Genomic DNA, 25116 nt, shown 5'->3' on the forward strand with positions numbered 1-25116 from the left:
ATGAACCATTATCAAAATAGGTGCCTATTCATTTTTTAGGAATCAATGAATTGACTAATTGCTTCAGTTCTAGTATAATATAATTACTATTGACCACAGCTACAATAACAATCCAGAATTATCCTTTAATTATATATCTCCCCAGTTGCTACACCATCATGCAGCCTTATTACAGTAAAAGGATCCTTAACTACTGTTTGTGCTGCCATTTTTGCCTCATGCATCAGCTTTCATTGGGGGGGTTTCAAATGTTATTGTGTGTATCTGCACTATCTGGCTGCTGCGGAAGCCGTAGATGTCTGTGGGGCCCAGTGTGCACCCAGAGCTCAGTGCTCAGCACTGGAGTAAACGTAGGCAAATGAGATTCTCCTGACCTCAGCACTAGCGGGAGCAGAGAGCCCTGCTACTGCTGAGGCCCACAGCACACAAAGACCGGCATGTTTCTATTGTGTTTTTGTCATTAGCAATTTGCCAGCTCTTGGTTTGGCCCCCCTCACTGATTTCCTGTGGTGATATCTCCAAACAGCTGCCTTATCACCCCTGCGTATGCACTGTAGAGGGGAAATTACAGAAGGCAGGACTTTAATAAAGATGCACTCTAAATGCTGATATGAAGTATGATGGAGCTCCAGGATGTTTGTTATTTACCACTACAGGATGTGATGAAAACAAGTATGATGTGATGTAAAAACATGGTGGAGATGTGTGAGAAAGAGGCTGAATGTTGGTCCTGGCCTCAGTTATGTTGAATTAAGGTTTGGCCGGGTTTATAGTGTGTGTATTTGCACCTCTTTTTTCTGCTGTTGGCCGACTGATGAGCTATCAAATTTCGGCTCTCAGTCAGGTGACGTATCTGGTGACTGTCATGTCCTCAGCAGGTTTGACCTGTCTGTAGTTCCTCGTGAGATTGTGTCTTCCTGTATTTCAGCATTTTTGCGTGTGTGTGTGTGTCCGAGTGTGTGTGTTGGGAGGAGCATGGCAGCTTTCCGCTGTATTTATTTGGACAGGAGTCATTTGTCCCCCGAGGCATCAGATGGCCTCTGCTGTTTGTCGTCTAAACCTGTCACAAGGATGAAATATAAATAAGTTAAGCGAAGTAAGGTGTGTCTGTATACACGAGAGACTCCTCTGCTTCCCCTTGTCTAACAGGTCTTTAGCAAATTTGCTCAGACTACATTAAGATGTGCTGCCCTTCATTTATTTCTAAGTAGGCTATGGATGATAAGACAAAGAATAGCTTCGAGTGCTGCTATTTCTGGAAAAAACAAGGAACATAAATCACCATCCAGTAGAGCTGTATTCACCAGAGAGCAAAGACTTAACTGTTTTTATGTTACACCAAAGCAAGATGTATTTTACCTTTTGTACATGGATCATAGTACACACTGGGGCCTTTTTTGTGCCCAAGCGTAGTTGGTGGTGTAAAAATGTGTTTCAGTGGTGAAAAGTGAACCTGAAGCGATTAGTTGTTAGGAAATGGATAGACTACAATGCTTTTCTATATTTTGCATCAAAGACATTTTGAAGATGTCACCTCAGGCTCTGAGTGATAGTTTCTTTTTACATTTTATGTACCAGGTAATATGAATCAATTAATTTGAAAAATAATCAATACATTTGCTGATAATGAAAAGCTCAGCTGCAGCCGTAGTGTAATTTAATTCCTCTCTGGAAGCCCACACTAGTAAAAATAATTGGCATTTATTATCCATCATTATATCAGTTTAGCTGAAGAGTTACAGATTATTCTGCCGCTGTGCTAACTCCCTCCACATCGATCTTACTTTTCATTAGATGAGAGGATCTGCTCTCCTCCATTCATGGTCCTGAACACGGAGTGCAGCCCAGATGTGCTGGAGCAGATCAAGAGGCAAGGACTCACATTCCCCTTCAGTAAGTATTCTTCACCTCACTCATCCTGTAGATATGGAGGACTTAAAGCTATACTTTCCATGCATTATTTAGGCCTACTGCTGTACCGTTAGTCACTTATTAACAGTGAAACACTGAAATGTGAGACAGGTGGTGAATTTACGCAACAAAAAAATACAACAGCACAAGGAGTGAGATGTCAGCATGTTTGTCGGTTACCTTGCTAAATTCTCTGTTGTTCTTCTTTTTTATTTCTTTCTCAGTTTGCAAAACACGGGTGGCTCATGGAACCAACTCCCATGAGGTAAGAGGCCACAGGGCTCAGAGTTCACTCACACCCTCCACAGTTTGCTTTGTGCAAGCAGTAACACTCGCCCTGTCACAGGATTGTCATTTAACTCAAGTCCAAACAACAAGATCAGATAAAGTGCTGTACCTCATGTAAATCAATACCCCTGTCAGGCCGGCCAGATAGTCCTCATTCCTCCACACTCACTGCATTGACTCTAAGTTAGGACTTAACTAGTGCTTTGGTCGATGAATGTTGGTCCTTGCAAGTTTAAGGCGTGTCATCACTGTGTGTCCTCCTGTCCTCAGATGGCCATTATCTTCAGTGAAGAGGACCTGAAGGACGTGAAGCCTCCATGTGTGATCCAGAGCTTCATCAACCACAACGCAGTGCTCTACAAAGTGTTTGTGGTGGGAGACTCCTACACCGTGGTGGAGAGACCTTCACTCAAGAACTTCCCTGCCGGACCAGCAGGTGAGGAGACGGGCAGATGGACAGAGAGAGAGAGACAGTCCAAGGGCTGCAGCCACACTGTGCGAATTGCAAATTACCCAATAAAAGACCTCATAAAATGGCTTTATAGTCCCTGCGATTGGACCTGCTCACCCTTTTAAGGGATGTAGCAGAGAGCAATCAGGTCTTGCCCTGTTGGTACATGGTGTTGAAAACAAACATGAGGAGCGGCGTTTTTCCCCATTAACATTTCAGAGGCTTTACCCATGACGCAGCTTTGAATACAGGGTTGTCCCCTGATACAGACGGGTCCAATATTTGCATGTGATACAGTAGAGGCCCTCATGCAAACCAGATTTGACCATCAGCGTACTAGTCTGCTTTGTGTAACGGCGCACAGAGAACAGTTGCTTTCATCCTGGAATGCTGAGTGGTCCGGCAGCAAAGCTCGGCCCTTGTCAAACACATGAAGCAACATACCACAGCGTCCATCATCTGCACAGCATTTGGATGAACGTGCTCCGCAGCCCAGAGCTATATATTGTGTTTAGTATCCAGTAAGCGGAGGGAAAGGCTGGATGAAAGGCGTAAAGAGAAGTAGGGGTTAGTGTTTGGAAAGAACTTAAAAATAACAGTGTCAGAGATGGTCTGTCCCATCCAGCCTTCCTTCCCATGCTGCTGTCAAGTTAAACTGGTGTTTGTTCATCCAGTGTCATAGTGTCAGAGCTCCTCTGCGTAACACTTCATTACCACGACCCGCTACAAGCCGAGGGGCATATTTATTTGGACAGTGATGGAATTTACTTCTTCCCCCAACTCTCTACCCCTCTTCCTTCCCTCCAACACTCTCTAATGTTAATCACTAAAATGTTGACAACAGGAAAAAAGGGGCAATACATTTTTGCGATTCATCCTGTTACTGCTCCAAAGAAAATCCCTCACCCGAGGCAAACAAGTTACTTGCTGTTTCATTCTTAAGTGAACACTCAACATGACACGTTATGACTGAGAGGGTTAAAGGTCACGCCAGCATGGTTTAGTTTTAGGTTTCTGTTTGGTGCCGGAACCAGTAAATACAGACATTAGTAAAGCTCTCATTGCACTGTGGAACCAGCTGAGCGTTGCTGCCACCTAGTGCCTGAGATGTGAAACATGTATGTAGGCGACTACACTGACGAATGACGTCTAAGTGCAGTCTGAGCTCGTTAAGATTCAGCCTCACCTTTTTTGTCTGTTTCCTCTCCAGACAGGAAAGCAATTTTCTTCAACAGCCACAACGTCTCCAAACCAGAGTCGTCCTCTGACCTGACCACGGTACGTCCAAACAGTCACCGGCTGCTGTCCCCTAAGATTTTTATTGATGTGGTCTCTGTTGCTAATAAATGTTACTGTTGTATCTCAGAGAGAGAACGTAGAGGGAGTGTCCCAGCCACCCAGCGATGATGTCATCAGGGAGTTGTCCAGATCATTGCGGCAGGCGCTGGGCGTGTCCCTGTTTGGCATCGACGTCATCATCAATAACCAAACAGGCCAACATGCCGTCATTGACATCAATGCATTCCCTGGTAGGTGCAGCCTATGGTGTGTATGTCTGTTTATTTTGTTTGGTCATCTTGTTTAGTTTATCTGAGATAACCGGCCTCACCTGTACAGAGGCATCTTTCTGTGGTGAACAGGTTCTCGGCTCTCACTCGTTCAGGCGCCATTGTCTGAAAACTGAGAGACACGGTGATGTCATTCTCCTCTGCAACCAGTTCTTTTGAAATAAATGCCTCTCCCCTGTCACCTTCGTAACCACAAACTTAAACCTTTGTTTAAGGTTAACACACATGCAGGTCTCAGTCACTGTATTATTCCTCCTCTACGAACCTCCATTCAGACATGGATTATTCCAATTTAAGCCGCATTGCAGAAAAACCTTAATCACATTGTGACTCTAGAAGTTTCAGCACTTTGTCACCTTTACAGCAACCTATTTACTTGATAATGCAGGAGGACAAACTGTTCCAAACCTCTTATTTACAAGTGCTCTCTACTAATAGACTAGTCCCCTGGGAAAACGGGGTCATTTGTTTGAACTGACTGTCAGCTCACAGAACAATCAGTATTTATTTAGTGTTTAACAGAGTGAGTAAAGCTTGGCTATTTCCTCCCAAAGTTTTTTACAAAACTAAATGAATAGATGATTCAAAACAGTTACTAGAAATTTGGGTGGCAGAGCTTTGTGTTTTTTCCTCTCTACGGTGATGCTTTAGATTTATCTGCTAACCTTAAAAGGAAACCCGACTGGATAAAACTGATAGATAGCCTGGTTCCAGACCTCTGAATCGCTTTGTTTCGCTTTAAGCGACTCAGATAATAGATAAAAACAGAGTTTCAGTTCAGTCTGATTATTACTGACTAGTAAATATGCTGAACTCCACATACGTGTATACTCACGATGCACAAAAGACGGCTGCATAGCATCTGAACAGGAATATCATCAACAAGCATTTAAGCATTTGGAGCAGCAGAACTGACTGAATGTCCTCACGTGTTCCCAGGTTACGAGGGCGTCCCGGAGTTTTTCAATGACCTCCTGAACCACATCACCAGCGTGCTTCAGAGCCACAACCCAGACTTCGCCCCGGCCAGCGAGCAGCCCAAAGGCCTGCCAGTGAGCACCACGGTACCCAACGCCGCCCCGCCGGCCTCCGGCTGCTGCAGCATGCTGGGAAAAGAGGCCAGTGGCAGCCCCTGGATCGTAGAGGGCGACGGAGGGCTGAAGGGCCCGCGTCAGAGACTGGGCTGCAACTCGGCCATGTCCCCCAACTTCCAGCAGCACTGTGTCTCCACGATAGCTACCAAGGCTTCCTCCCAGTGACTGATCTCCCCCACTCCGTTTGATCCCTGAACAAAAAAAAAAAAAAACGGATGACAATGGTGACAATAATAATGAATAATAATCATAATAATTATGATGTTAATGATGATAATATATCTAATCAAAAACAAACCTTTTCCTATATAGTTATTGAAAATGATGGTGATTGGGTGTAAGCTTTTTTCTCTCTGCCTTTTTGTATTTTTCGTTTTGTCTAATGAGACTTAACAGTACTGTAATGTGAACTTTTGGGAACTTTTGCCTAATAGCTGATTTTATTTTTCTCTCTTGTGTGAGTTCTCTGTAATGAAAGGGTCCAGGCGAGGTAGCTAACGGGACTGGCCGAATCAGGACTGGAGAAAGATGTGCCACTAGATGTGCAATGTATTGATCTGTTGTATCTCACACACACACACACACACACACATACACACACACACAGGTACGTTTACATTGTACATGTGTGTTTGTGTTCTGGTGAATACCACTGACTCCTCCGCACAGAGTGAGGGGGAGGAAAGGTGGCTGGACATTTGAACACTACTCCTCAGATCCCAGGCTGCTATGTGACTGTGGCCAACTGTTGGCAGAGGACATAATGAGTCTGAACATGAACGACGACAGTTTTGGGCTTCGTTAGCTTGAACAAACAGGTGATCCGTTTACTTTTCCGAGTGCCATCAAATTTACTTCAAGTGTAGGAAGGACGCCGGCAGAAAAAAAACATCCTCAAACATTAGACAGAAGAAAGCCTCCATGACCATGTGACCAAGTTTTTTTTTTGGTTTTTGTTTTTTTTTGTCAATGTTAATCGGTCTTGTTTTACTGTACGTCAGATGTCGGTTGTTAGTGTTCAAGAAACAAACCGTGTGCTTGTTTGAGTCCCAGTTTGAGTCGCTTCAGTACAGGAAGACGAGGATCACATTCCTTTTTGTGTTTGTGGATGTTTCCAGAGAGAATTCCATGATTTTTCCGAATTCCAGTGGGATCTTGTGAGATTTCTCTCAACACTTCATGGGTGTGTAATCTCCTTAAACAGACTCTCCGTGTGTCTTCAGTGCTTGTATCTGTACATGTGAGCAAACTGTTCTCCTGAGGCCAGACATTTTACATTGAATTGTTCATCAGAAAATCAATTATTCCACTAAAATAAGGGTGAAATGTGTGTCTGAATACCTGCCAGCTGGGTATTAATTATTCTGCTACCATTAAATGACAACAGTTCTATATAACTGAGGTATTTGTTCGGCTTTATTACCTCTCGTTTGATTTTCTTTCACTCTATGACAGCATGTCATACTAACTGCAGTTAAAGAAACCTTCGGTCTAGTCGGTTCATTTGCTTCATGCATAAATTCTCTGACGCGTCTTCTGATCCAGCTGCTGTATTTGTCACATGTTAAAATCATTTGGAGGAGAAGTGGGGGAGATGGTCCAGCTCTTGTTCCCAGTGTTCACTGTGAGATTTTTTTACTCCAATTTTGTTAATATCTTTGTCCTGATATCTACTAAGAGCAACTTTATTTTATTGAGATTTTATGGGAAAAAATGTTTTATATAAATGAAATGAAAGCACGGGCTGTTTTTGAACAAACAGTGGATATTTACCAGAGGTGTAGTAAAATGCTGGGTCTGGTTGTCAAAGGGACTCACGAGCTTGTGGTTGCTGCTGTTGTCTCCCTCTAGCATCTCGTAGGAAGGAGTGCCAACCTGCAGCGCATACAGATTTTTGCATTCCTTTTAAGCCTGCTCCTCCTCCTTCTCTTGTCCCAGAGAGCTCCTTCTAGCAGTTTTATTTCCCCCATCAGAGTGCGAGGGAACCGAACGTCCTCTCGTTCGCCCTGTGATCATAAATAACAGTGTCAGCGCAGCCATCTCACCAGCATCTCTCTGGGACAAAAGGATACCAAATGGCTCTATGTAAACTGGTTTTCACTAGACACCTCATATTGTGAGAATATTTCCACAACAGGGTTTGTATCCTGTTTAAATCTCCCACAATTTGAGTGTATCTGAATGAATTCAAAATTTAAAGGTATTGCAGCAGGTTCAGGGGAACCTTTCACATCCTTCCCCTCCCATCTAGAAACAGGGGCAATGTTGAGGGTGCGTCCCTGTTTAGGCTGGAAAGGCTGTCTGTGTACACCACTATACCGCGTGTCCTATGTTGTGTTCCTTATCGTGCTTTTAAATGGGAAATAAATGGTTAATCCTACCCGTGGTCATTTCTGCAGCCCAGACAGTGTCATCGTGCTCCCAGCTTCCACCTGAATGTTTACGTCTTGGGTGTCTCGTACAGTACGTGTATATACGCCGAGGCTTACATCCGTACAGTATGTTGTTTTGTATCAGTTCTGTAATTGAGAGGAATCCACGATTTTGTGACCTTTTTTTTTTTTTTTTAAATTAAATGGCCAAAACAACGGGGCGAAATAAACATGTGAAACCATATCTGGCTCTAGTTAATTCAGCTTTGTTTTCCTCACTGATGATCTCTGGGTAAATGTCATCTTGTACAGAGCCTTAAACATGTGTCTCTTTGAATAAAGTGAGGGATAATCCTCTACTGCACATTCCCTCACTCCTTATAGCCGATACATGACATTTACACCTTTTATCCAAGTTTGAATCGTACTTAGCATGTGTAGTAGATGTATTTAGAAAGTCTGTATTACTGAAACCATGAGGTAGCTCTAAATTCTTTAATTTCTTTTTACAAAAAAATCCTTCATGAATGTATCGAGTGCAAAGAGAGGACTGCAAAACAACATGCAGCATTTCTCCACCCAGCCTCCAGATGTTTATTGCCTCAGTATCACACATTTCATAGAACTGGAGAAGCAGTAAAAATGACACACACTTCATGACACAAACTTTCCAACAAGGCCTATTGAAACTCTATACAAAATGGTTTCTTATTAAAATAAAATATATTTTCATAATCTTAGTTTTCTGTACATGTAAAAAAAAAACAGATATTTACAAGAGCACCAGACAAGAGACGGTATAAAGGTTTCCACTGCTACTTTCTGTTTGCTGCCAGGCTGCTGCTGAGATGGTTTTTTTTTTTTTTTTAAACAGTGTTAATGAGGTTGTAGGTGATGTGCTGTCGGGTTGGCCAGCAGTCCCAGGATGGTGGAGAGACAGTGCAGCTTCTCCTTGACATGCTCTGGCAGCTTCTCGTTCTCCTTATACCTGTGAAGAAGACAGATATCAGCAAGAGCAGCCGTAGACATTATCTACAGTTCTGACATAAAGCTGTTAAACGCACAAGCCCATGAAGTGACAAAACACAATTCTGACATGTCTCGCACCTGGTGATCCTCCCCTCTGGAGACGTGTAGGTGATGCAGGAAACTCCTGCCTGAACCACCAGCTGAGACCCGTCGTTGAACTGCACCCACACCTCTCCGCTCGTCAGCTACGCCCAGGAAAACAGATTCAGTCTTTTCATCGTAAAGACAACTCGTGCTGATTACAGAATATTAGGTTAATTTATTTATCAATTACCTGGGATGCCCAGCCAACATTGGGCACAAATATCGACTTGACCACTTTTCCTGTGTTTTGTACGAGGTCCTGTCGCACTGGGGAGCTTTTCTTACTCAGGCTGGCTGTGGTGAAATCAGACCCATCGTAGGAGATCATCTGGGAATAAAATTGTTTAAAAAAAATCAAGACATAGTCTAGCTGTTTATGCCTCTAAACTATCTGTTCGTGCATCCTGAAGCGCAGTGCTGTGAGACACTCACTGAAGGAGTGATTTGTGGAGGTTGAGGAGGTGAAGCTGTATCAGGAGGCATCGTGTGGGAGGGCTGTGACGACAAGCACGGGGAGTCTGGGTTGGCAGGTCTCCTAAGAGGGTTAACGTGAGCAGAACTAACATTAGCCACATAAGGCCAGGACAACATTAAAACTAAGAATATACAAATAACAGCACAATCCTCTCACCTGCCAATAGTTATGGGGAAGAAAGGGATTTTCTTGGTGCTGCGCTGCTCCTCTGCCGTGATGGCGGCCTCCAGTGACAGACACATGCTGTGGCCCTCCTCAGACAGCTCCACATACAGCCTGCTCTCTGGGCTCAGGCCGCTCAGCCCCACCTCGCCCTTCACCGTGTACGACTTCCCACTCTTCTCCACCACTCGCACGAGCTCTGACGTCTTGTGGGTCTTTGCTCCTATACAGCGTGAGTTTTTATGAATAATTACAGATTAGCTCAAAAAAAAAAAAGGGGGGGGGGGGGTGTAAGTGCAGCTTCTCCCTCAGTGAGATGATCACGTGATGCTTCAACAGACACATTTGGCTCACCGTCATAAAAGCAAACCTCCAAGTCTGCGTTGGGAGCGTTCTCCATCAGCATGACCTTTGCATACTTGGTGTAAAGGGTCACTTTTGGAGTCTTGGATTTCACGAGCTGCACAAACTTGGAGGCATATTGGTACTTTTTCCAGTATTTTTCTGTGACAGAAAAAATCAATTAATTAACATATAGAAGAATTTCTAACCTTACATGAGCTGATGTTATTGGCTGTGATGCATCCATCTGAATACCTGGAAGGTCGTCATAGCTACAAATCAGAATATCTTCTGGGGGAGCAGGAGGGCAGTCCAGGACAGGAAAACCTTTTCCACCATTAGGCTGGTATATTGTCACCTACATCAGGTCATAATCATGAGCTTTACATTATATTAAGCCACCAGCGTTGCATCATATGTTGTTATACTACCCTCTATCAGTCACATATGGAAATATCAATTCAGAGTGCAATACATCAAACTCACCATTGACCCATCACAGGAAATCCGGAGGACTTCTTTCACCCTCTCTTGACCACTGTGGCATTTTAACAACTCCATGCACACTTCACCTGTGTCCATGATGCTCACCTGTAAGAAATTATTTCAAAACAAATTAGACATCAACAATTATCTCAACCGTCCATTGACACATAAACAAATATATCAGCATCGTCTTACAATGGCATTTTTTGTCTTCTGTCTGATAGGCTTCAGTCTGGACGCACACAGCGGTGGGACAACTCCTCTCAGTGTTTTCTTCTCTTTATTCGCGCTGGTCTTGGCTGAAGGGAGCTTTAACTCTCTGCCGTGAGGAGGTTGGAACTCTGCGCCGGGTATGTTTTCCCTGTATGGGTCAGAGTCGGAGGGGAGGTTGTGGTGCATGTTGTGCTGGTTGTGTTGGGGGTTCACGCCTCGGCCCGTGGGCTTGTCTGTCCAGGAACTGTGGACCCCTGAAGGTCCTCTGCTGCTGTGGAAGCTGCCGCTGCTGCTGTGAGTGCTGCTGTCTGCGGGCCTGTGCCCAGAGGCTGAGATGGAAAAGAAAATATTTGTACAGATTTGCCTAAGCAGGATGGTTTGACTTGTGTTTAAACAGTTGAAGATCCAATTATCAATTTTTATACCCCGTAGTAGCCTCCCTCTATATCTAATAAGGGTAAATCCACTAATAACAAAGAATAATGTCATTAACAGGCAGTTAGAACTTAACCCAACCAAGGCATCAAACTAAACGTTGCACTGAACAAGAACATTAGCTGAGTGATAAAACTGAAGTTACAGTGATGAAATCTAATCACAGATGATCAAAAAGCCAAAAAGCATAAATGTTACCATCATTATTGAGCCAATTAGTGACTCCCTCCATGTCTTGAAATTGCAGGTTTGGCGGATGAGCAGTCTGTGTGGATAATGAATACCCAGAGCTGAAACAGAAAGTGCAGTCTGTTAAATCTGTCTATTAAATTTGCAAAAATGAATGTCAGATCATGAATAGAGAGACTTCTTACTTTGCTGATTGTTTGATAGGGGGAGACGGGAACCTTCCATGCTCTGAAAATGGGTGCTGAGTGGAGGACGTGGGGAACACTGGTCTTCCTAAACCAGTCAGGGTCTCCTCTGAGTGGCATCTCCCCAGCTCGCCGTGACTCTGCCCCTGACCTGCTGCTGAAGAGCCGGAGCGATCTGAAGAGTGAGTCCTCCGCAGGTAGCGAGACTGAGGCTGCCCACTCTCTCCACCATGAACGCCCCTGCTCCTGCCCTCTCTGTGAAATCTGTCTGCAGGATGCTGCTGCTGCCGCCACTGGTCTCCGTCCTCAAAACAGGCGCTGCTGGGTTGCCGCGGGAGACTTGCAATAGGCGCCATGCGATTGGGCAAGGCTGAGCCAATCATGTGCCTGGTTTTCCTCTGGAGGCGGCTGCTGCTGCCGGCTGAAGCGGAGGAGGTGCAGGCTGTGGAGATGGTGGCAATGCCGCTGTCCATGGATCCTTCATCCCCCAGCCCAAGCTCCTTGGTCCTGACCAGCAGGCTTTGGGTCATAAATGGGTGGTCCAGCACGGCAGAGAGGCTGGGCCGGTGGGCGGGGTCCCTCTGCAGCAGCTGATGGATCAGGTCCTGAGCTTCTAGTGAAACATGGCTTGGCATCTCATATTCCCCAAGAACCACTTTGGACAGCGTGTGCTTGACTGTGTCCGTGTCGAATGGAGGGCGTCCCATCAGGAAGGCGTAGAACATGCACCCCAGTGACCACACATCTGACTCGAGGCCATGCGCACTGCGGGTGGCCACCTCCGGGGAGATGTAGTTGGGCGTCCCGCACATGGTGAAGTGCTTTTCATTTGGGAGTTTGAGCTGAGTGGCCAGGCCAAAGTCTGCTATTTTAATGTTCATGTTGCTGGTCAGCAAAAGATTGGACAAGGTCAGATCTCGATGCAAGATGCCGTGGGTATGTAAATACAGCATCCCTTTCACTATTTGATGCATGAAATGTCTTGCTGTGGAACAAAACAACAATGTTTTAAAAAGGCAGGCAGCAATAATGTTATAATAAACAATTTACTGCAACATAATTCACATTTCATTTTATATGTAAAATAGTTCTGCCTGACCTTCATCCTCAGAAAATGCCATTTTCCTTTCCTTAAGGTACCGACTCATCTCTCCATTGTGGCACATCTCCAACACCAAATACACATAGTTGCTGTCCTCAAAGTAGTTGTATAGCTTAAATACAAAGACATGATATATGATACAAAATTTATTATCGTATCAAAGTCAGAAGACACAAAAATATGAGTGCAACAAAATCTAAAGTGGATTTGAGTAGTAAAGTAGTAGTAAGTAGTAAACTTAATGCACTTCTGTGGTCCAGAAAAGTGGTAACAGTGGGACTGCTAAAAATTCACACCAGTATATCCAGACAAAGCAAAAGAGCGTGCTTTCCAAGTGGACAAAAAGTGGAAGAGGGAAGATAATACTGAACAAAGTAATGAGAGGAGTTAGGAGCAAGTTGTCCACATTAAATAACCATGGCGACAATGACAGAAGGCTGATATACACAGACTCAAACACAGCTGACGTACAGAGTGTTTTGGGAAGAACTGTAACTGCAGAGGGGTTTTTTTTATGCTCCAAAAACTCAACTGAATTCTTATAAAGGAGAGTTTAGTTACGTAGACAGTACATTGTGAAGTCTGTTTCTACTTAAAAGTACATTTTACGTAGACATTTAAAATAAAAATGAATGATCACATAGATAATCTAAAACAAATATAGGAGAACAATTAAATTAGTGTTTTAGCAGACTTTATATGACGTAATAAGAACCAACAGTAATCTGTCACAAGAAATGAATTGTGTCCAGCCAACGTTACCTCAAGTATCGAAGGATGTTTCAATCGGCACTGAATCTCCACCTCGTTTGTCACACGCTGGACCATGCCAGCTTTCTGCATTGCTTTTTTGTCGATCTGCAGATGACAACAACAGAGATAATTATACACCTGCCACTTCTATAGTCAACGTGTAATGTGGTACGGTGGTTTGGTCTGATGGCTAATAATCAATCTGTCTCCCACAAAGGCAGCGAACTATTCAGTTGTCGTTTGTGGGGAGCCGAGGGACCACATGAAGCCCTGGGGAGGGAACTAAGGTGTAATAATCCAACTGGTCCAGGTTACACTTCAACTGTCAGTCACTGACAACAGCTTGGGTGCTGGTTAAGTGTCTACATTTCAGGTAAAACACACTATAATTAACTCACATCAGACATAAATGGTAGGTGAGGGATTCTTACCGTTTTGATAGCAACCTCCAGACCTGTGTTCACGGATTTTGCCCGGTAAACACATGCAAAAGAGCCTTTACCAAGGAGGGTGAGGACTTTAAAATCCTACATGAAAAGAAAGAAAAATGAACACTGATGTTTTACAAACAGCACATGGTATCTGCAGGGAAATACAACTATGATTTCAGATTTTACTTCTATTTTGATCCCAAGACAGACAGGGTCTTTAAAGACATGATACCTCGATCCTGAGCTCCCGAGCACAAGATAAACTTCTCTCATCATCTCTGGTGTCGGCAGAGAGGTTTTGGAAGAAATAGTGAATAACTTGATCAAACATCGTCCCTTTAGCCTGCGACATGCTGGACGAGCAGCAAAACGGACCATCCGGCATCTAACGAGCTCCGACAGGAGAAATCCTCCCACAACAAACGTTAACTGTCAAACAAGCCACCAACACCTGACGCCGTCATATGGCCAACCAAAGCCTGTTATTATCCCGGCTCTCCTCCCGCTAAAGAGCACCTCTTGTAGCCGTTTCCAAGCAGCATGTTTAATTACCAAACAGTGAGGAGAAACAACCCGGTTTGTCCCGGGAGAGCCAGAGTGAGGCTACACACCCAGGTACCGAGGCTGCAGCGTGATGATGACTCTGATATTAATAACAAGAGTAATGCATATCATAATAATGCCATTATTATTATTATTATTATTATTACTACTACTGCAGCACACTACAACTACTGCATGAAACAACCAACAAGATGAGACCAAAATGTAGCTAATGACGCTAATGATGTTGGCTAATTAAATAGCGTTCATTCAGTTACATTAGTACAAGGCTAAGCTATACAACATTCGCATTTATTCAGCTAATTGTACCAAACTGAATGCTTTCTTGGCGCTTTGCAGTGACTAACACCGTTTAAGTCTCGGCTAACCAGCTACTTCGACGGCCAACTCCTGCCTTCACTTTAACACATCGTTGCCAGCCCGAGTTAGTTTGAAGTTAGCTTGGGGGCGTTAGCCTGGCAATAATAACTCACCTCAATTTTATCGCCGATCGAAACACTCATCGTGCCTGCTTTTGGTCTTACAGATGCATGCGGGGTTGTAGTAAATTTCCTCGGCCGGCTGAGTGCATGGATCGTCGGTGCAGGAGCTCTCACAGGGTAAATAAATGTTGTTTCTGTGTTCCCCTCCAAAACGTCGCCATTTCTTCCATTTTGAAAATATCCGCCCGTTACTCCCGTGCCTACGTCACCGCTACGTCACATGACAACAAGCAGGGTTCGCCACGCCCCCTGAAGGGCTCCCTCACATGTGAGACTAAAGCCTGGGAGTCATACCTGTTATCATACGGTGTAGGCTTTTACACTGCACAGGTTTGTATCTGTACAGGTTTATGTCTGTGTCGTTTATGTATGTTTTTGAAGTCTGAACATATAGACTGTGCATTCACTCAAATTAACTAAGTAAGTGCTTCAATAAGTAATCAGATCAGTGCACACAGACAATATGTTATACAACCATGACATGGAGAAATATGTTATTTCCCCATCTCAAGGGCTGCAACTAACAATCCTAATCCTAAACAATTCCTATTAGCAATCAAACAACTGATTAATCAACTGGATATTTCTGCTTTGATTTCCTGAATCATAAACCACATAACTGGCTCTGCTATGATTGTCTTCATTGACAAACACTTGATGATGAAAAGTGGCATTCTGAAATAATTATCATTTGGAAAAATGGCTTTGTGAGATACAAACAGATGCTGACTTTGTTAAAACTGTTAAAACTACATAAAAAATTTTATTGTTTTGTTTTTTTTAAAGTGAAGAATAAGCTGGACTTTAAAAATGTATTTGGTTATTTCATAATTTCCTGGTTGCATTTACCGTTTTGTCTGTTGCAGTTCACATGATTATTTTTTCTTAATGTCTAATTTAGTCATTTACTCTGGAAGTCTTTAGGGCTCCACACACATTATGCCTTAAAGCTTTGTTTTACCATCTGAGTAAAAATAAATCACACAGAGGTGTCTGTCTGTACAAACACACACCTTTAGACAGAAAAGTGTCACTTTTAGATCCACAACTATAGTTTTATCTGCAACTGGGAACAATCTGCCACACATTTTTGAACTGTCCTGATCTCATCCCAGGGCTTCACGCAGACACATCTACAACAGAGATTTGGCCTGTTTCTTTCAGTTTCAGCTTATAAAATCAAATAATTTCAGACTAAAGAAATGTTGTCTTACAGACAAATGTGTTTATTTTTGCCATCTTTAAATCCCATGACTTATGTATGGAAAAATGCAAGACAACAAAAAGGGAAATAGGCAACCAATCACTTACTAAAGAGATTTGGTGTATCAAGCATTGCCATTGCACTAGGAATATGTTCTTTATGTACATATATTATATATGCTGACTGCTTTTATTTACTAAAATAGTATTTACAGTTTCTAAACATGGATATCATTTCAAACTCTTTAAATACAAATATATATAATTTGTATTATTTCGTACAAACTAATAGTTCTGCAGTAGCAGTTTTTTGGACAGCACTATCTATTTCTCTTATGAGTGATAAGGATTTACTGCTGATGCTGGACGCTTATGAGACACATGGAGTGCAAACACAAAGGGTGCCTTCCTGTGCGGTACAGAGGAAACAGTTTTATGTCAGAATCAGATTTTAATCTATTGCATCATTCTTTCATTTATTAAGATGTCAAACCTTTGAGAGGGTAAAAGCACACCATTGTCACACATAAGGATGAAAGGGTGAAAACAAAAAACCCCAGAAGGAAAAGTCCAATAGGGAGGGGCACAAAAAAATCCACAAAAGTGGCTGGTGATGATGGAGAAATGGTCCCAGGTATTTATGTTTCTACTGTCTAAATGGTCAGTTGTGGTAAACGCAGTGATGGCTACAGAGCTTGTTTCTCCGACACTGGTCTCAGTCCACCTCCATCTCTTTCGTGCCAGGCTTTGTCTGCTGGCTTCCCTTTCCGTCTCCCTTCCCTTCTGCTCCTTGCTTGGCTGTCGGCCCGTTATGAGCTCCACTGTTTTGGTCATTCACTTCAGGGGCCTCCTCCACTGTGGGCTTCGGCCTGTTGATCACTGAATTACACACATCGTCTAGTTCCTGGTGACAGAACAAGCGTAGAACATGTCGGCATGAGAAAATCAGCACATCTCATCGCTGCTAATGCTAAGCATGAAATCTTACGTAGTAATTTACATACCTGTATTTTGGCAATGATGTCTGCTACTTTAACAACGGGATCTTGAGTGATGGCGAGTTTACTCTGTGCGTTCATCTTGCTGTTCATCCAGCCCATGCCTTCACTCACACACTTCTCCACAGTGCTCATTTCCTCTGCACTCAAATGCAGGTATCTCTCATCCTAGAAAAGAGTTTGTGACAAGTGAGTTACTAAAATTACATCTAGAAATCTAAATGAATGGCAGTAGGTGTCACTGAGACTAAACTTAGTATGACACACACATTTTAGAGAGTGTGAACAAGACAGCTAGAGTTAAGCAGCATAGCAGACCAATGTGTTAAACATCACACAGGTAAAACACCAATACATTGCTGTTTATCACAGTTAACTTTATATGGCACTGGTAAATTCTCAGACTTGGACGACTTAAAATCATCATGTCTGCCATTTAAGCATCATTTAAAAAAATGTAAAGGCGTTGCGTCCCAAGATCTAAAAGATTTACCTTCTGCTTAAAGGCATCCACAAACTTCATGTAGAGTTGCAGTTTCTTTCCCAGCTCATCAAAAGCCCTCGGCCTGTCCTCATGCTCTCTGTGCCTGTCCTGAATGGGTTGACCCAACGTCTGGAGAATAACAGAATTTATGATATTATTTGTGTTCACCTATTTCTATTTTAAAACCTTTAAAATGCCTCTTAGCATCAGTAAAGCTCTGCAGGTTGATAGAGTAGTATCTTAGTATCTTACATAATCCCATCTGAAATTGAAAATAGAAATGTTCTTGGAAGAAATAAAAAACAAACCTTGAGTGCATCTAGCTTCTCCTCATAGACTTGTTTGGGTTGGTCCTCTCCATCCTCATACAGCCAGTTCTCTGTGTCCTCCAGCATCAGTGTCAGCCGGTTACTGTCCTGTTATTAATGGCCAAAAACAGATATTAAGTACACACAGCAGTAGATTATTTGCTTGGTAAATTTTCTCACACTTGTCAGTGTCAGCGTTATTAGGTCAGGTAAGAAGTCAGCGCTCACCTCCTCGGTGATGTACTTTTCATAGATCCCACAAAGTTTGTCCCGCAGATCGTATACATACTCCTCAACGGCATTTTTAGCATCATTCAGCTCTTTCACCAGTTTGTCCTGGATAATCATCTGACGCTGTGAGGAAAAAACACACTAAAATGTCACAGAGGAGCCAAACAATAACAGCAATACATGACAATACAATGTAATCTAATCTGGCTCAGATTGGGCCAACCAGTAAGCATTAGATAAAGACTTTGGCTCTTTCTTTGAGTGCTTTAGAATAGAAAAAACAAGTACAGCACATATCAAGCATGCATCAGGTTTTAATTCAACTCCGTGCATTAGTGCTCAGGTAATCGGCATTTCAATCAGACCATGAGTCAGCTTTTTCCAAAAGCCAGCAGGAGCACTCACCTCGTACTCCACAAAGTCATTAAGGACATCACTGTCGAGCTGTCGAATGCTGTTGGCCATGATGGGCAGATCAATACTCTTCACCTTGACTTTGGGCTTGCTTCCCCCTGCTGCTGGGTCCTGCTTTTCCCCAGCTGACCCGTCCTGGATGTGGAAACCAGAAAACACAACTCTTTCTCCAAGTCTTTCTACTGTATTCCCTCTATAACTTATTCTGTATTCTTTCTATTTTTATAGATATAGGGGCACTTCAGGAGGCTGAAACTAATTAGAATATTTTTCAGCCTAATTAATAAAATGTTATGGTATTCCTGTAGAAATGCATCTATATGCACTATCTATATAAATTCACTATCTTAGAATTTGCATTTTTTGTGACTATTTTTCTATGTTGTATGTTACTTAATATGCTGTCATACTGCTGTCAAATCCACTTCAGAAGAAAAGTAATGAGGTCATTTTTATAAAAACACTTAATTATCTCAATAGGTATGAGTGTGAGTGTGAATGGTTGTCTGTCTTTATGTGTTGGCTCTGTGATTATTGACTGGTGACCAGTCCAGGATGGAATGGATGGATGGAAGACCGGTAAGTCTGAAAGGCTAAAATGTGTTTTAAATCCGCAAGATTGGTGCCTGTGTCATATCTAAATATCAGCATGGTCTGACAGAAGCAGGAAAACTCAGGATCCTGGTAAAATCTTAAAAAAAACATGTCTGACCTTACTGCTGGAGCTGTTGTCCCCATTCTGCTGGTCCCCCTGGCTCTGGCCTTCCTGGTCCACCTGCATTTTGGTCTGATACACATACATGGCCGAGATTTAGAGGGAAGCAGGCTTTCAAAAAATCAGAGGCTAAACAATTCATCAAGACTCATCATCTGGGGATCATGAATACATGTTCCACATTTGACTTCTGCTGCCTTCACATGGATTCAAGCAGACATTAGACGGCAGTGGGACACCTTCTGGACAGCACAGGAAATACAGTGTGAACAAACAGTCCAACAGAACGGCAAAACAAAATACACATGATGAAATGTTGCTTTGGTGATATTGTATTATTTACAAAGACTGGAGTAAAATAAATTAAGTAAAATCACTGTATACATTGGATTATTATAATATAGCATGAAACTGTATATTATGCATTACTGCATGTTTTTTCGTCATGTGAGGCAGCTTTGTAACATTCAGCTGTAAATACTGTTGCAGAGGATCACAAAAAGTTAAAATATTGTATCTTTGGACAGCAATGCCTACTACCATTACCGTTGCTGGTATTCTCTGCCAGCCTCACCTAGTTGTACCATCCTGCTCTCATCCGGTTTGCTCTCTGCCGTCTGCCTAAATCCACGTGAATGCAGCATAATACGCTGACCATGCCATCACAAAAGCAACTGTGGCAAGTCGTCTTACCTGGTCCTCTGCCCTGCCCTCATTCTGCACCATTGGCTCTGAGTCAATCTGCATCTCCTCTCCCTCTCCTTTCTGCTTCTCAATCAAGGAGGCGCTGGACACGCTGAAGATGCCGTGGACATTAACGCGCACTTTGACCTTCACTTTAGAGCTGTCTCCATCTGGCTGGGGAACCACATTCTGTACAGAAAAACATCCTGGAGACAGATGGAAACAAAATGAGTGGTTTGTTAAAGAGCATCAACTACCGGCCCTCTACATGTTCCCTTAACAGACAGGTATAAGCTACAGACTGATAACCCAACCAAACACATACAGACAGACAGTGATGGTGTTGGACACTGCACCATATTACTAATTCCCATACAGGATGTACGTCCCTATGGGGACTCAGGCACAAATGGGCCAACCAAAAAACTACTAATGGCACACGCATCAGTAACCTGTCTTGCTGTAGACCAAATATACTTGCGTAGTGTTACAGCCTAGAACATGTGGCTCCGTCTCTCAAGGGGTAAAAACGCACATCTGACTTTCAGAGGGCAGAATGAGCAGAGTTACCTATCCTTTGGTCTGGGTAGGGGAGATCTTGAGGGTTGCTGTAGAAGGCCTCGAGGTCAAAGGGTTCCTTCTTGTGAAAGGTGATAACTTTGGAAAATGGAGCGGCGTGATTCTTACTGAACACCTCGCACTCTCTGTGACAGAAACGCAGTAAGAAAAAAAAAAAGCTAAGTCAGGATGTTGAAACACAGTCAGCAAATACTGTATCTTCAAGCTCGCTGACCTAAATGCTTTACCACACAGAGAAATGACTACAGAGAAATATAATGTCTTTTTTTTGTGTAGCGTTGCTGTCTCATAGGGCAAATTGAGTCCTCACCCCAATCCATCCTCTGTTGGCGATTTCCAGCGCAGAGTAATAGGAAAGGGAACCACGTCAGTGATGGAGAACTCGCGCACCTTAAACGCTGGAGACAAAATTGCACACTACACCCAAACCATCAGCACGCACACATACACACACCACAATTCTGCATTATCTTTTATGAACTGCAGAATACTTGTACAGCACATGAAAACAAAAAAAAAATGCATTTGTCACACCTGAAGTGCACAGCCTCTGGCAACAGCTTCATCTGCGTTGAGCGTGGTGCTGATGTCTTTGTTGAAAAACTTGGAGATTCTCTCTTTGATAGCTGGGCTTCTCGTTGCTCCTCCAACTACCTCCACTGCATAGATATCATCCCTGCTCAGCTCTGCCAACAAAACACACAAAATGGACTGAGTGGAGGAGAATTCAACCACTATGCCTTCATAAATGTAACCACATCTGAGGGACATACTTGATTGTTCGAGGACTGTTTTCAGTGGAATCTCTACTCTCATCAGATATTGAGCGCTCATGTCTTCAAAGTGGCCCCTGTCGGTTACAAATAAAGGAGAAACACGTAAGGCTCGATTTCCACCTTAGAGATGCATGATCAGGAAGCACGCTTGTGACTCATACCTGTTCATCCTGCTGGAAACATCAATGTCATTCATGAAACATTCTATGTTCAGAGGCAGGTCGGAGGAGTTGGCGCTCATGAGCTTCTTCAGCTTCTCGCACTCCTGGTGCAGCCGCAGCAGAGCCCTTGGGTTCTCCCTTACATTAAGCTTGTACTTGCCCTTAAACTCCTCGCAGAAGTAATCAACCAGCACCTCGTCAAAATTGCGCCCACCGAGGTATGGGTCAAACGCCGTGGCGAGGACCTGACAGACAGGAGTTCACACTGAGCCTGGAGTTTGGAGGTACAGGTGTAGGTGCAGGTTGAGATGGAAAAAGATGACGGGCTAACCTTTAGTTTGCCTTTGTTGAAGGCAGTGATGGAGACCTGGAACGATGAATGTCCCATGTCCACAAAGACCACATTTCTTGGCCTCTCCTCAAGAGTAGGAAGGTCCTGTTTGTAGATCCCATAGGCCAAAGCCACTGTTCATAATAAAAAACATTTATTGTCATCTTAGGTTGAGTTATAAATTAAATATTTGTCCTAATGTCAAGAGACAATATGGTACAGAAACTCAATTTAATGTTCAAGGTACAACCAAGAGCTCGGGTACTGTCTGTGTAACTGTACATACTTTACTATAATGATCTCATCAAAGGTTTGTGCCATTCAAAAACTTTGAACACAACCTCAGTCCTATGCACACATATCACAAATATCACTACATTTTTACAAGAACACTGACCTGCAGTAGTGTCATTAATTAGCCGTAAACAGTTCAGCCCTGCAATTTGAGATGCGTCAAACACTGATCGTCTCTCAGCATCTGTGAAAAAACTCGGGACCTGTAAAAGAGCACAAATCAATATATTTCAGTGAACTGCTTGGTGATTTATATTGATGGTCATATGTAATGTTTATTATCACTCACAGAGATGACACAGTCCACCACCGGCTTCTTCAGGGCGCCCTCTGACGTCTCCTTCAGCTTGTTGAGCAGCATCCCTGTGATCTGCTCAACTGTGAACACTTTGTCCTCATCCAAATAACGCACCTATAAACATGATACAGTTAGTGCCTCATTAGCTAGAGACTAAGGCATGTTAAGCATGAAGCCAGCAAGCTTTTTTTGGGGTGAATTACAGAAAAACATCTGTACATCCCACTCATTTATCAGGGTCATTCAGGACTGAATTTTAAGAACAAAGGTGTGCAATGACAGCAGAAAACGGTCAGGGTCAGCGAGAAAAGGGGGGAAAACAGAAAGCAGTAAGGAAGAACATGCTGGAAGTTTGTACAGTGCTTCACCTTAATTCCAGTGTTTCCATTGGCCAGTTTATGTAAGCTGTAAGGCAGTTTGGGTTTTTCCGCTTGGACAAACGGGTCATCGAATGCTCTGCCGTGGAACTTTTTAAATCCATGGACTGTATTTCTGAAGTTTGTTATGACCTAAAATGAGAAGATACTGTTTTACATAAACTATTTCGTAAAATGTATGTGTCATTACAATGTGTAATGTAATTTCTGTAATCTTTTATTACAGAAATTAATGGATGATCTTACTTGACTTTTGGCTGCATTTCCAATTATGCGGTTTTTGGATGCCAAAGACACACAAGCCCTTGATGGAAGACAAACACATTAGCAAATTAGGTGGGCTACAACAGAAATAACCCTGTTAGCAGACGAGGCAGAACTGTAATTGAGTGATTGTTGCAGCAGACAGAATCAAATGTCGGGTGCAGAGAGGCGGATTTCGATTAAAAGAATTTCACATGGGAGTCTGAGGAAGAACCACAAACTAGGGCAGTGAGACAGAACATTTCACCTTCAAAAGTGAGCTCATCCTGTCCCCCCAAAAAAACCCTCCCAAACTCATTTAACTCTTCTTTTAGCGAACAGGAAATCATTGTGTTTACTGACAAAGTTGAATGCTTCTAGTCATTCAAGGTTTAGGGATCTATTTCACATCGGCCGGCAGTGACAAGTCATTCCCTGGTTTCACCTTGCCACAAAAATATCCTCATTCACTTAAAGGTGCAATGCTCATTCTCCTCCCCAGCTACACATGCCTGTTTGCAGGATGCTGCAGCAGATGTACTCCAGTTAGCCTGCTATAATCAGAAACCCATATAGAAAATGTTTATTACTGTAATTAATGATATCCCCTATAAATGAAATTATGTCACTATTATGGTATGTCCTGGGATTTAACTCCCTGATATTTCTCCTTGTAGACAATAAGGATGTAGCTTTTTTGGCAACATGACAGGTCAAAACCTATTTAACCTATATACTAACACATTAGCATGATATGTCACATAATTAACATCCTGTCTTCTTAAAAGTTGCTTCTCCGGCAACTTTGAGACGCACTGCGCAGCCCCGTGGTGGTTATCAGGGGACATGTCTGTTAGTTATCAGAAGAGGTCATTTTAGAAAGCGACACACATGCGACACTTTGACCTACGTTAACCTGCTGTGACGGTGAATAAACCAATAGTTACAGGCCGCATCACAGCCACCGCCACCATCCCTGCCGCGTCCACACCGTCACCATCTCCGGTCGCTAACGTTGCGTAACAAACCCCACAGCCAGACCGCATTTCACGGTGATGATGCCTGTCAGTATTTATACTTACGGTGTGCATCTGTCACTGTAATCATTGGTGATGGTTTCAATGCCGCCGCTCCTGGCCACGGCGATGTAACAATTTTGGAAACCCACATCAATGCCTACCACTGACATGATGAGCGCACTGAAATTCACCTACTGTCAAGTTATCCTCCGCAACGACCGCACTTGACACCTATCAGAAATAAACGTATATATATATATATGTATATATATATAATATATATATATATACAATTAAGGTCTGCTCCAAGATGAAATGTAACTAAGCGTGTCCTCTGTTCTGAAAAGAAACGAGAAAGCTAGTTGAGGATGCTGGGTAACTGAATTACTAGCTCTTATGTAAGTCGGGCTGTTTATAGCAAACTCATTCAGAGTAATCCCAGGGAGCAATGGTGTCCAGAGCGGATTCTCCCACTCCAAGGCGGCCTAAACATCACCCAGCGGCTCCGGCAGGCTGACGCACTGAGGTCCGCCCCCCGCCGCCTCTGATTGGCTGCCTCACAGCCATTGTCGTTACGTGATTGGTGCGACGACCAATCGATAACGGAACAATCTAGAACCTCCTGGAAGGGAGACCGTGGTATACGTCACTGGCAGCGGGGACAGCAGCGGTTCTTGGACATGTCTGCCCTAAATCTAACCTGTCAGGTAGAGCGTCTGCGTCCACATCTCACGTGCTGCAGGACTGACGCGTGCACATTATTGTCATATCTATGAAATCAGCGTTGCACACATTAAATTGATATCTGGAGCGTGCAAAGGGCGGCGCACAGCTTGAAAGCACGAGCTGCCTGAGAGGCTACTTACAGGGAAGTAAGGTCCCATTGCGTAACCCTAGTAACACAGGTGTGGTCTGGCCAGATGATGAGTTGTGCATCCACAATTTAATATTTAATAGCACATGTGGAAAATATTCATAAATAAGGAAAGAAAAAGTGAAAATAAAAAGCAATATTGCCCCAACCACCCTGGATATCGCTCGTTATCTCGATAACAGATATCTATGAGTATTCTTTAAATGCATTAACATTTAATTTAAAAATGTAATTTAATTTTCCTTATTTATTTCTGTGTTTTATTTTACATGAGCTATTTCCAGATGCCTTATCTTCAGTAAAAAAAAAAAAAAAAAAAGAGTAACACACCTGTGAAGTTTTTTTTAAACGTCTCCTTGGAAACTAAAAAAGGAAGGTTCATTACGTCACTGTGTAGCGCGTAAACGTACACTAGTGTATTTACGTTTATCTGTATATATGGAGGATGCGTATTGTATATTTATGCTGACAGTGTATTTATGTCATTTATATTTTTATGTCTATTTTTGTG

General features: G+C 43.0%; 3 protein-coding genes across 4 annotated transcripts in view; 1 reads left to right on the forward strand and 2 right to left on the reverse strand.

Moving 5' to 3' along the window:
- The window catches only part of itpk1b (inositol-tetrakisphosphate 1-kinase b), a 29749-nt gene extending 21821 nt beyond the window's left edge, over window positions 1-7928 (forward strand). Inside the window, exons 6-11 of the mRNA XM_070841956.1 lie at window positions 1795-1893; window positions 2136-2176; window positions 2470-2635; window positions 3861-3928; window positions 4017-4179; window positions 5158-7928. Coding sequence (XP_070698057.1) covers window positions 1795-1893; window positions 2136-2176; window positions 2470-2635; window positions 3861-3928; window positions 4017-4179; window positions 5158-5477 — 857 coding nt within the window. The 3' untranslated portion in view covers window positions 5478-7928. The remainder of the gene's footprint in view (window positions 1-1794; window positions 1894-2135; window positions 2177-2469; window positions 2636-3860; window positions 3929-4016; window positions 4180-5157) is intronic.
- Window positions 7929-8212: 284 nt separating this feature from the next.
- Window positions 8213-14762, reverse strand: plk4 (polo-like kinase 4 (Drosophila)). Of its 2 annotated transcripts, none has more exons than XM_070842273.1 (15): window positions 14608-14762; window positions 13571-13666; window positions 13149-13244; window positions 12384-12498; window positions 11285-12269; window positions 11109-11200; window positions 10458-10804; window positions 10263-10367; window positions 10032-10134; window positions 9789-9938; window positions 9429-9657; window positions 9230-9332; window positions 8988-9125; window positions 8792-8898; window positions 8213-8672 (listed from the first exon to the last, which is right to left on the reverse strand). In XM_070842273.1, exons 1-15 carry the CDS (start codon window positions 14635-14637, stop codon window positions 8561-8563), a joined length of 2808 nt encoding a protein of 935 aa, XP_070698374.1. In that variant the 5' UTR covers window positions 14638-14762; the 3' UTR covers window positions 8213-8560. The 2 variants fall into 2 exon arrangements, with proteins under 2 accessions (XP_070698374.1, XP_070698375.1); XM_070842274.1 differs by lacking the exon at window positions 14608-14762 and adding an exon at window positions 13803-13893.
- Window positions 14763-16175: 1413 nt separating this feature from the next.
- hspa4l (heat shock protein 4 like) lies at window positions 16176-23901 on the reverse strand. Its single transcript, XM_070841887.1, has 19 exons — window positions 23795-23901; window positions 22716-22773; window positions 22461-22601; window positions 22084-22206; window positions 21898-21997; window positions 21501-21634; window positions 21170-21414; window positions 21006-21082; window positions 20767-20918; window positions 20543-20649; window positions 20224-20357; window positions 19663-19859; window positions 18967-19041; window positions 18246-18389; window positions 17838-17963; window positions 17610-17717; window positions 17311-17430; window positions 16824-16985; window positions 16176-16723 (listed from the first exon to the last, which is right to left on the reverse strand). Exons 1-19 carry the CDS (start codon window positions 23899-23901, stop codon window positions 16535-16537), a joined length of 2499 nt encoding a protein of 832 aa, XP_070697988.1. The 3' UTR covers window positions 16176-16534.
- Window positions 23902-25116: the final 1215 nt, after the last annotated feature.

This window comes from Pempheris klunzingeri, chromosome 13, assembly GCF_042242105.1.
Source record: "Pempheris klunzingeri isolate RE-2024b chromosome 13, fPemKlu1.hap1, whole genome shotgun sequence".
NCBI classification, from domain to species: Eukaryota; Metazoa; Chordata; class Actinopteri; order Acropomatiformes; family Pempheridae; genus Pempheris; species Pempheris klunzingeri.